The sequence below is a fragment of the Zalophus californianus genome, chromosome 4 (genome assembly GCF_009762305.2).
Source record: "Zalophus californianus isolate mZalCal1 chromosome 4, mZalCal1.pri.v2, whole genome shotgun sequence".
NCBI classification, from domain to species: Eukaryota; Metazoa; Chordata; class Mammalia; order Carnivora; family Otariidae; genus Zalophus; species Zalophus californianus.
Window position 1 is genome coordinate 190,611,043 of NC_045598.1, and position 10,538 is coordinate 190,621,580.

The following is a 10,538-nucleotide window of genomic DNA, read 5'->3' on the forward strand; positions in this document are numbered from 1 at the left end:
GCATCCAAAGTCAAAACAATATGTTGCACACCTGAAACTAATAAAACACTGTATTTTAACTATCTGGAAGTAAGATAAAAACTTAAAAGAAAACCGAAATCAAGAACAAGAGGCCATAAAGAAAGAACATTCAGCAAATGAGAAAGAGTGCTTACGGATTAAAAATATGAGAGGAAAATAACAATCAATGAAGGGTTGAAAGATACAATTGAAATCTTTCAGAATGTATAAAACAAAACCTGGTAGAGAAAATATAATCAATCACACTGAGCAGTATTCTCTAGTGCTTAGAACTGGCCTGGTACCTCACCAGTCTCCATAACAGAGGGGGACGGATGAAGTGGTGAATGGGCTGGGACTTGCCACCACCACTGCAGAGGGTAGGGGCACAAGCACCACTTTCTGGTAGCAGCTTCCCCTATGAAATTTGACAATGATATGTAATAAGGGATTCAGAGTGCTTGTGTGCTGGGCACTGTTCTCATTACCTTACAAACGTTACCTTGTGTGATCTTTACAACAATTTCATGGAGTGGGTACTGTTATTATCCCATTTTTACTGACGAGGAAGTAGGGGCATAATATCACACAGCAGGAAGCAGCAGAATGGCCCAGAGCCTATGCCCTTAACTACTGCATATTGTGCCTCTCAAAAGATAATTCCAACATCTAAATAAAAGTTCCACGAAATAAGGAGAGGGGAAAATAAGCAAAAACAAACAAAAAACAAAACAAAAAAATGCCCAAAGAAAATTTCCTAGAACTGAAGGGTTGGGATCTCTGGACAATAGATGAAAGAGAAGTTTTTAATCCAGAAACATCATTGAGATTTCCAAAGGGAGGGAGGAAGAGAGAGAGGAAGAGGAAGAGGAAGAGAGAGGGAGGGAAATCACAAAGGGTTAGAATTCAGAAAGGCATGGGAAGTCTTGGGACTAGAAAAAAAATCACATGACACCTTCAAAGTCCTGGGAAGAAATAGTTTTCAACTTAAGCAAACTTTTGTGCCTAGCTACACTAAAAAGCAGATGTAAGAGTAGACTAAGGACAAATAGGCAAAGACTCCATAACTTCCCATGCACCCTCTCTCAGGAAACTTGTAGGATGTTCTTCCTCAAACAAAGGGTGAATGAAGGAAGAGGAAAGCGAGGGATCAAGTAAAAGGAGAAAGGAGGTGCTCCAGGATGCTGGTGAAAGAGCAACTCGTGCTGACAGCTGGGTCACAGGCCCAAAAATAAGCAGCTTGGGGCAGAGAGCTGGTATAGTGGGGGCTCTGGTAAAAGATAAAACTGAGCAGTCAATTGTGCAATGAATCTCAAGTATTGAGAGGTTCACACTTCTGCAGGAGAATCTAAGAATGAATTAATACGACATGTATAGAAAACTACGCAAACAAAAAAGAAAGGCAATTATTAACTCCAGGCAAAACAAAAAGTTGTGCAAGAAAGCAAATATAACCCTAGGACACCTCGTTCTCTGCTAAGACCTGCAGTAATGAAGCTGTAATAATACACACCACACTGGGATGATGCTGGGTCAGGAAACTGAGGCCAGTGACCCCCCATCTTCTCCAAGGACACCAGCAGGGGACACCTTAAGTAGAAAAACCAATAAAAAGCAGTAAAAGCATGTGTGGTTTGTGAAAGATGGATTTTACATGCCTGAAGAAATAGCTAAGGGTTAAATCTGGGAAGGATCAAGAGCTGGAGACTGCATTGATCATTTATTGTTGGCTTTAAAAAAAAACCCATTCCACTTTCAAAATGTTATGTATATAACTTTGAAAAGATAACAGTTAAAATGAAAACCTCAACATAAGCATGATTAAATGAAGCAATGTATTGATAGTTTTGAGTTCAGTTTAATCATGGGTACAATCTGTTATGCATTTGACACTCAAATTGTTTAAGATAGCATCAGGATTTCCAACTAGACTTGTATGTTATTGTAGATTTGTTATTTTAAGTTGAAAGAGTAACTTTGTGGAGTATTGGGATGTTTAAGACAACTTGAGATTCACTATGTTTGTACATTTATTTGATACACCTTGGTAATTTTGTTTTGGTTTCTGGTTAGGGTAATGTAGTAGGTGGAAAAATGATACCCTCTCTCCAGGATGTCCATGCCCTAACCCCCAGAACCTGTGAATGTTACTTTATATGGCAAAAGAGATTTTGTAGATATGATTAAGGAACTTGCGATGGATTTTTCAGGTGGACCCAACCTAATTACATGAAGCTTTCCTGGCTGCAGAAAACCACAGATGGTTCATGAGAAAGACTCAACCGGCTGTTGTTGGCTTTGAAGATGGAGGATGAGTACATGAGCCAAAGAATGGCGGTGCCTGTAGAAGCCAAAAAATGACCTTCAGTTTATAGCGGGCAAGAAGATGGGGATCTTGGCCCTACTGTTGCAAGGAAATGAATTCTTGGCCAGTGCCCCGTGCCCATGCCATGCCTGACACCTGCAGGCCAATAACCTGAAGGAGCAGAATATGGAAACCTAGGAAACAGTTCTCGGCTCACCTAGAACCTCCAGAAAGGAATGCAGCCTTGCTAACACCTTGAGTTTAGTCTGGTGAGACATGTACCAGATTTTTGACCTGCAGAACTATGATAAATTTGTGGTGTTTTAAACCACTAAGTTTGTGGTAAATTCTTATAACAACAAGAGAAGTAACACAGTGGTGAGCTTTCCTGGTCTGACAATAGAAATACTTCAAAAGGAACCTGAATGCACTAAGTTTATACATGCAATTTAAAATGCTGAAGAACGTTTAACTCAATTTGAAGATGGATGGGAGGTGGCCCAGGAGAGAAGAGGCTAGGACAATGAGGGGTGGGAGGGAGCTGAGTGGGAGAGACAGGGAGTCAGGGGCTGACATTCTCAGGACTTGGGAGGCAGCTGCCACAGGAGGGGGTGAGTGACGTTACATGGGGGGTAGTGAATTTGAGAGGAGGCACATCGAGGAGCAAGGAGGATGCCTAAACCCAACCCCTCCAGGCCCAGGAATGTGGGAGAGAAAATAGCCCTATGGAGAGGGCTGCAGGGGCCAGAACAGTCTGCAGAGGGAGTGGCAGGTCCCTGTCCCAGAGCAGTGGAAAGTCAGCAGAGGGCTCCAAGATGGGTCTGCACTGGGCAGGGGCTGGAGGGCTGTGCAGGAGCCATGTCGGGTTGGGGACTCTTGAAGTGTCTCTGCCATCTGCTTCTCCTGCCAGGTCGTGGCCCTGCCTAGTGCCCAGCATTGTGCCTGACGCCTGCAGGTATGGTACCACTGGCTTAATGTGGGGGTTCCCGACGTGGGTCTGTGGTTCCAACAGGGTGTGGAGCATTTCCCTGGGCAGGCATCTGTCCAGGACTGATCCCCCACCCCCACACTCTGGCTCCCTGCAGGGCAGCCTCCCCCATGCTGAAGGCTCAATCACTGACCAGATATCTTGGGGTGGGAAAGAACTCTTGGCCAGGAAATGGACAATATGGGAAGGAACTGCGAGTTGTGGAAGCTGGCTAGGTGGGGGAATCCTATCCTAAGGACATGTGGGGCCTAACTACTCCCCTGACCCCCAACCCAGGCTCCTTCACCCCCTGATGGACCCCAAATGCACCCACCCCCCCACCCCACTCCAGGGCCTCCTTGAAAGCTATGGAAGGCAGAAGTTCCTCACTAGCAGGCATTTGGTCATTAGCCCCCAAGCATGTAAGCAGAGCTCAGCCCCTGGTCCCCTGAGCCCTGGCCCAATGCTGAGCTTCCCCGTGTGGGCGGCCAGGGCTGGTCCCTGGGGGCTGGGGTGCGAGGTCACGGCTGAGCTCCAAGGTACTTGAGGAAGGTGCTTTCCAGGAAGGCAGCCAGCTTGGTCCGGTCATCCTGCAGGGTGGGAGGGAGGCATGGGGTGACAGGGGCGCAGACTCTGTGTCCCCCGCGCAGCTCGGCTGGGTCAGCCCACACACCTCGTGAACGAAGCCATAGTGTACCAGCTCGGTGGCAAGGTCCTGGGCACTGTCGGCTGCAGCAGGGGCACAGGCAGGGGCGGGACAGAGGTGTGAGGCCACCACCTGGGCCCACACCTGCCCCCGTCCCTGCCTGGGCCCCCGCCTGGCCTACTTGGGAGCAGGTCATAAGTGAGCTGCCGGTGCAGCCGGTCCTCCAGCACCAGAAGCAGAGTAAGCTGCGGAGGTAGGGAGGTGCGGTTGGCTCCCAGAGTCCCCCAGCCCCCCCACTGCTTCCCCTCCCTTGCTCCTCTGTGGGCCCCAGCCCCTGCCCTGCTCACATGCCAGCGGGCCTTGTCCTCACTTCTCTCCAGGTTGCACTGCATCTGGATCACCTGGGGACAGGGATGGACCAAGGTCACCCACACAGGCTGGACCTCAGCAGCTGAGCAGTAAGAGCAGAGACCGCCTCAGGGGACAGAAGGAACAGTAAGGACTGGAAACGGGGTTAAGTCTCTAAGGAGAGCCTAAGAAGCACATTCACTACTGGCAGCCTGGCAAGTTAAGGAAAACTTCCAGAAGAGTAGACACTGAGTCTGGGCACTGAAGGATACACAGAGTTTCCACAGGTGGGGAGAGGACCTGAGCAAAGAGAGAGCTGTGAGAAGCGGTAGAAGGAAGGGGTCAGTGGGAAAAGGGGCAGAGGCATGGGATGCCAGCAGCGCCAGCCCTCAGAACACCTGGGGGGCAGGCCGAGGACCTCCACCATCCCTGTGGGCAGCTTTGGCTGTTAGGACATGAATCCTGGCTGCACCGTGGAGGGAAGCCAGGAGGAAGGAGGCTAGGTTGGGGGCTGGTTCACCATCCAGGTAGGAAAGGGGGGTGGCCTAGATCGGGGTGGAGACCACAGAGACATACTCAAGGCCAAAGCGAGAGCCTCTGAAACCCAGTAGACATGGACATGGAAAGGGGGAGAGGGGCTGAGGCTGATCAGGGCAGGCCCCTGGCCAGGAGGGAGCTTTACAGGAGGAGAGATTGGGGGAAACACAGTGTCTGGGAGGACTTGGAGAAGACACCAGGACACAAATGTCAGGGAATCAGCAAGCCAAGGGCGGGGGACCAGAGAGGCCTAGGGGTAGATGAGATTCTCAGATGAAGGCTGCTTGGAGCACAGCAGGATCAGGGCAGGGCTGGGGGGCAGGAAGCAAGGGATGGGGGAGGGGCCTGCAGGGGGCCAGGAGCCTCTGAAAAGGGGGTATCTTAGCTTGTCCTACCATCTCTTATGCCCCACATCAGGGTCAGCCAGGACCTGTTTCTGGCAGTCTGGAGGAGTGCTGGGCTGGGGGGCACTCAAAGCCCCTGGCAAGAGACCCCTCTGGGCTATGGACAGGCCTGAAGATGGGCACGGTGCAGCAGGAGCAGGGGCTCACCTTTCTGGTCTCCGAGTCAAAAGGTTCTGGCGTCGGGGTCTTGGCCTTCTGCGCCTCCTCAGGGGGTGGGGCCAGCACACGGGGCAGCCCCAGGGGCCGAGCCGCCGCAAAGTTCATCAGCGGGTAGATCCCATTCCTGAGGATACACTGGGGTGGCTAGGGGCTCAGGCCTGGTAGCCACCGGTTCCCCAAACTCACGGCAGCTCTCACCTGACATCCTCCAGGAATTTGTCAAGCTCCAAGCAGGAGACCTCCGAGTACCTGGCACAGGTGTGAGAAGCACATGAAGAGGGCCAGCCGGCCCACCCCACCAGTGGGGCAGGACTGGGTAGGGGCTGGCCACGTGGAGAGGAGAGGCCTCTGGGCAGCCCGCGCTCACCGCCACTGCAGCGGGGGCCGGGGCGGCCGGGGGATCTCTGCCAGGACTGCGTGCAGGTCCACTGCCTTGGTTTTTTCCTCCACCACATTCTCAGGCATGAGGTCTGCAGGCCGCAGGAGCACTCAGGGTCGTGAAGGGGGCCCTTTCACATCCCGCCCCCAGGCCCTTGGCCCGCCCCCAGACCACCTGCCCCTCACACTGGTGCTGGATGAAGCAGTGAGCTGCCAGGAGCTTCAGCGAGTGCACTTCGAAGAGCACGCGGTGGAAGAGGAGGTTGTGGGCAGAGGGCCGATGGCTGGGGTCCCGGGCCAGGCAGGAGAGGATGAACTCCTGGGAGCATGGAGAGGAGAGGCTCAAGTGTGTGCAGTGTGAGGAGAGAAGGCCCCCGAAGTCCCCAGACCCCCAGGGTCCAGTCCTCACGGGAGTCTTCTTTCAGGAATGGGCATAGGGAGAGGCCTACCGTTAGCAGCCAGGCTGGGACCTGATTCTACAAGGAGGACAATCAGGCCCTAGGCCCAGAACTTGCCATTCTCTACTTCCTATAACCCTCACAGAAGTCGTAGGGGGTCAGTGTCGTCACCCGCAGTTCGCAGATGAAGCCTGCGCTGTGGAGGGAGGACTGAAGCCCCGGCCCCGCGGCCCCTGCCCCGCGGCCCCTGCCCCGCGGCCCCTGCCCCGCAGCCCCGGCCCCGCGGCCCCTGCCCTGCAGTCCCGGCAAGGGGAGGAGGGGTGCTGGGCAGAGGGCCAGCAGATCAGCCCAGGCTCCTGGAGGTCCGTGCGGCCCAGCACAAACCCGCCCACCCACAGACGGCTCCTCTTTCGGTTGCCTCAGCTCAGGCCCAGCTCCGGAGATGCCCCGATGGGTCCATACCCCGCCCCACATACATGTCCTCTGCTGCCCCTCACGTCTGTTCTGGCTTCACTGCTCACCAGCCCCAGCCAGTCCCCATCACTTCTGACCCTGTTCCCCAGAGGCCACGTGGTCAAGCCAGAGAGCCTAGAGAGACTGTGGACACAGCCTCCATCCCACACCCCCTTGTCTCCTCCCCACCACGCCCCTGACATAAGCTGGGGCCACGTCGCCTCTAGCTGGCTTCCTGGAGCTTAAAGGCAGGGACGTGGAGTGGAACACTGCCTCTCCAAGCCTCTTTCTCGTCTCCAAAACAAGCATAACACTAGTGCTCACAGATGGCGTTCTCTCTCTGGCCTCTCCTTCCTTAGAAGGACACTTAGGGCCTGCAGGCCTGAAACTCAACGTGCACCATGGGTAAGGCCCTCCTTGTGGGTAGGCCTTGGTGCACTGGGGCTGGCATACCCCTCCATGGCACAGAGCCACTGCACCTCCGGGCCTATCCCCGGCACCACACTGGCCCTACCTGGGACTCCTAAGAGCCAGCTGGGAGGGGCAAGGCCAGCTGCTTACCCGCATGTTGGGGTCGCTCAGTGAGTGCCTGGCACGAGTGATGGCCTCCTCTGTGACCCGGGTGTCTCCATTGGCTTGGATCTCCAGCACAGCCATCTAGGAGGCAGGGCCAGGTCAGGCATGGAGAAGAGATGCAGGGTGAGCTAGCTGGAAGGCCGTGAGGCCATTGGGCTAGTACCTCCAGTGCACACATCCCAAAGGAGAAGATGTCCACAGCAGTGCCATCGGCAACCTCTGAAAGGGGGAGAGCAAATCAGGCTGCATACGGAAGAGGCAGCAACAGCAGAAGCTCCCGGACTCGGGACTCACCACCATACTCTGGCGGGAAAAAGTGCAGGTTCCGGAGCTCCTCACGCTCAGCACGGATCGGGCTTCGGAGATCGTCTGGGAGCGCTGTGGAGAATGCAGAGCATGAGCAGACTGGACCTGTCTGTGCCCTCCACCCCCCTTGAGTCCCCACGCACCATTGGAGAAGATGCGGTGCCACACTGCACCGGCCACCACAGGGAGAAAGAGTAGGCGTCAATGTGATGGGGCGTTGGGTGTCCTCTGCCCACGGTTTCCAGCAGCCCCCCGCCCCCCCCCACCCCGCCAACCCCCCTCCAACCCTGCCAGCACCAGAGCCAATCTTGATGAGGCCGTTGTGCTGTATGAAGATGGTATCACTGGTCAGGTTCCCGTGAATGATGGGGGGACTGCAGGCATGCAGAAAGCTGAAGGAGGGAAGGAGAGTAGATGTAGTCAGGTCAGGGGGCACTGAGGGCATGGGGGCGTGGCAAGGGCAAGCCCAGGCCCTCACCTGAGTGCAGACAGGATCTGCGTGCACCAGCGCTTCCAGGCCTGGTGGTGGATGGACTCCATCGGACTGGTGTGGAGAGGCGGCTGGGCCTGTGGTGCCCACCCTGCACCCCCTCCTCACATCCCTGACCTGGCCCCAGCCCAGTCCTGTCCCCAGAGCTGCCCCTCACCCACATCCCCAATGCAGCCCCAGCCCACTCCCCATACCCGTGCGTTCATGGCCTTGTGGTTTTTCTTGGTCTTTTTGAGGAATTGCTTGAGGCTGCCCGATGACACGTACTCTGTGATGAAGATGACCTGCGGGGCGGGCGGGCTCCGCCAACTGCAGGCGGGTCCCTGCCACCACCCCCCATCCCCCACCCCAGCTGTGGCCACATCCCACCCTGTGGTGTGCCTGTGCCCGTGGCTCACCCGCGCCCGGGCTTCTGAGGCATCCAGCCAGTATTTGTGCAGCTTGACAATGTTGGGGTGGTCTACCAGCACCAGCTGCTCAAACATGGTCTGGATCTTCTCCTGGGAAGGGGGGTGCGGTCATGGGGTGGTGGTGGGGGTGGGGCGCGGTCGCTCAAGGGGTGGGCAGGCCTCACCTCATGGGCCGCGAAGGCCTTCCTATCCCCGAAGTGCAACTCATTCCACACCACCTCCACCCCCTCCTCTGTGTCCATGGCCAGGAAGGTGCTCTGGACCCCTGGCATGTTCCCCTGGTTCACCTGGCAGTGGGGGTGGGGGAGATGTGTCAGGAGACAGAGTGGGGGCTTGGTCTCTACCCACATCCTTGGAGGGGACACAGCAAGCATGGGATGCCGGCCCTGACCCCCTCTGGGGGCCAGGAGGAGTGTGGGCCCCTACTAGCCAAGCAGTGGTATCCAGGGGCTGGGCTGAGGGGGTTTGGAGCAGGTTTCAGGGGATTCAGGATGGTCTTCATGGGGCTAGCGGCTCGTCTGGTCGCAGAGGCATGGGGAGGTGATCCTGGGAGGAGACTGGACCCTAGGGAACTGGGGGTGCCTCAGCAGGGCGTGGGGACCAGGCCAAAGGGGTCCAAGGGCCGGCCAATTAGGAGGGCTGCCTGTACGAGGCCGCGGAGAGATTTCTGGCCTCCTGGCTTGCCCGTGGCCCCGCGTGGCCTCCTCCGCCCCTCCGCCAGAGGTGGACGGCGACCACCCTCTCCGTTCCCCCTTCCCCCCCCCCCCCGCCCCGCCGTGCCCACCTGCTCTCGCCGCTTCTGCCAGCGGCCGCACGGGCTCTCCTCCAGGATGTCGCTCTCGTCCTCGCTCTCATCCTCCCGCTCCCGCTCCCGGCCCCGCCTCGGCGCCGGCTCCGGGGCCGCCATGGCTCAGCCGGCCCAGGCCGCCGCCCTCCGTGGGATCCGCGGCCCCACGCCGCCGCCGCCGCTCCCCGCCTGCCCTGGCCCCGCGCCCAGACGTCCAGGCAGGAGCGAAGCCGCCGGCCGCCGCCTCGAGCCCCCACCCTGGTCCTGGAATTGGGAGGCGCGGGCGCGCGGCCGGCCGGGGAGTAGAACCCGCCCGCCCCTCCGAGGCCGCCGCTTCGGGCCAAAGCCCTAATGGAGAATCCCGGCGGAGGGCAGACCCCGCGCCGCGCCCAGCCCGGGCCCCGCCCATTCTCTGGCAAAGCCACGCCCTGTCCCGCCCGACGACGAAGGCCACGCCCACCCCGCCTACGGCCACGCCCTACCCGAGGGCTCGCCCGGGCAGAACCCCCGCTCGCGAGCCCCATTCCTTATGAGTCCCCCTCCCTGCCTGAAGCCTGGCCTGTCCCTGACTAAGGCCCCGCCCCACGGAGTCCGCCCCGGTCTGGGCCCCGCCTATCCCGCCTAGGGCCGGCCCCCGGAGGTCCTGCTAGGAGCCAGGCGCCCCGCTCCTGGGGGAAGCCTCCGCTGTCGGCTGCAGGGAGAGCAGTCCCCGCCACCAGCCTGACTCCAGCGACCTGACCTCAGGGCTTTCGGCGCCGGCCTGGAGCCGGGTACATCGGATCCTCCCTGGGCGCTCTGCGACCTGCGTGGGACCGGGTCAGGGACTCCGGGAAAGGTCCCTGCCCAGCTTTTGGAGCTGCAGGTTCTTCCTGCACCGCCTCCCCACCACACTCAAGCTACGCACAACCCGGAACCCAGCCCCAGACCCCGTTCAGTGTCCAGGCTTCCTTCGGCCTGGGGCTTGGACCCGAAGGTCTCGGGGAAGGCCTGGGGTGGGGCACCCCCTCCCCCAAGGAACACGTGGGACGGTCACTGAAGTGATAATAGCAGGCTGGCCCAGTGACTTTAATTCATGATCACAAACCTCCCACTGCTTGCAGCTCTGTTCTTTCTATTCTTTTGCACGCGTTTACTGTCCCACACTCCGAAATGGTAATTCTTCCCTTTCCGGTGACACAGAGGAGGCCAAACTACCCTACTCACATGCAGCCCCTTTCTCTTCAGGAGGCCCCTCAGCACACCCTCTGGCCATGTCAACGAGAGACACGCTCTAGAATTCTTGCTTAAAATCTCCCTTTACCGCACAACCTCCACTGCCTTCCCATGGTCTCACCCTCTCGCACTTGCTCATTTCCTCCCCCATCCTTCATTGTC

General features: G+C 57.5%; 1 protein-coding gene across 10 annotated transcripts; it reads right to left on the reverse strand.

Moving 5' to 3' along the window:
* Positions 1-1,705: 1,705 nt before the first annotated feature.
* Positions 1,706-9,675, reverse strand: NRBP2 (nuclear receptor binding protein 2). Of its 10 annotated transcripts, XM_027569023.2 has the most exons (18): positions 9,162-9,669; positions 8,542-8,664; positions 8,366-8,467; positions 8,162-8,251; positions 7,956-7,996; positions 7,775-7,869; positions 7,621-7,644; positions 7,466-7,549; positions 7,335-7,390; positions 7,157-7,252; positions 5,931-6,063; positions 5,734-5,836; positions 5,565-5,615; positions 5,355-5,490; positions 4,266-4,319; positions 4,100-4,163; positions 3,946-4,001; positions 1,706-3,862 (listed from the first exon to the last, which is right to left on the reverse strand). In XM_027569023.2, the coding sequence occupies exons 1-18, from the start codon at positions 9,282-9,284 to the stop codon at positions 3,794-3,796; spliced, it is 1,500 nt and encodes a 499-aa protein (XP_027424824.1). In that variant the 5' UTR covers positions 9,285-9,669; the 3' UTR covers positions 1,706-3,793. The 10 variants fall into 10 exon arrangements, with proteins under 10 accessions (XP_027424824.1, XP_027424793.1, XP_027424803.1 ...); XM_027568992.1 differs by lacking the exon at positions 4,100-4,163 and having other exon boundaries at positions 1,706-2,341; positions 3,663-3,862; positions 8,162-8,467; positions 9,162-9,673; XM_027569002.2 differs by having other exon boundaries at positions 8,162-8,467; positions 9,162-9,672.
* Between the last annotated feature and the right edge of the window lie 863 nt (positions 9,676-10,538).

Coding starts and splice junctions, on each gene's coding strand:
- NRBP2 (XM_027568992.1), bottom strand. CDS start 9,284: ATGGCGGCCCCGGAGCCGGCGCCGAGGCGGGGCCGGGAGCGGGAGCGG. Junction 8,665..9,161: donor GGCAGAAGCGGCGAGAGCAG/GTGGGCACGGCG, acceptor CCCCACTGCCAG/GTGAACCAGGGGAACATGCC. Junction 6,064..7,156: donor TGAGCGACCCCAACATGCGG/GTAAGCAGCTGG, acceptor CCATGCTCCCAG/GAGTTCATCCTCTCCTGCCT.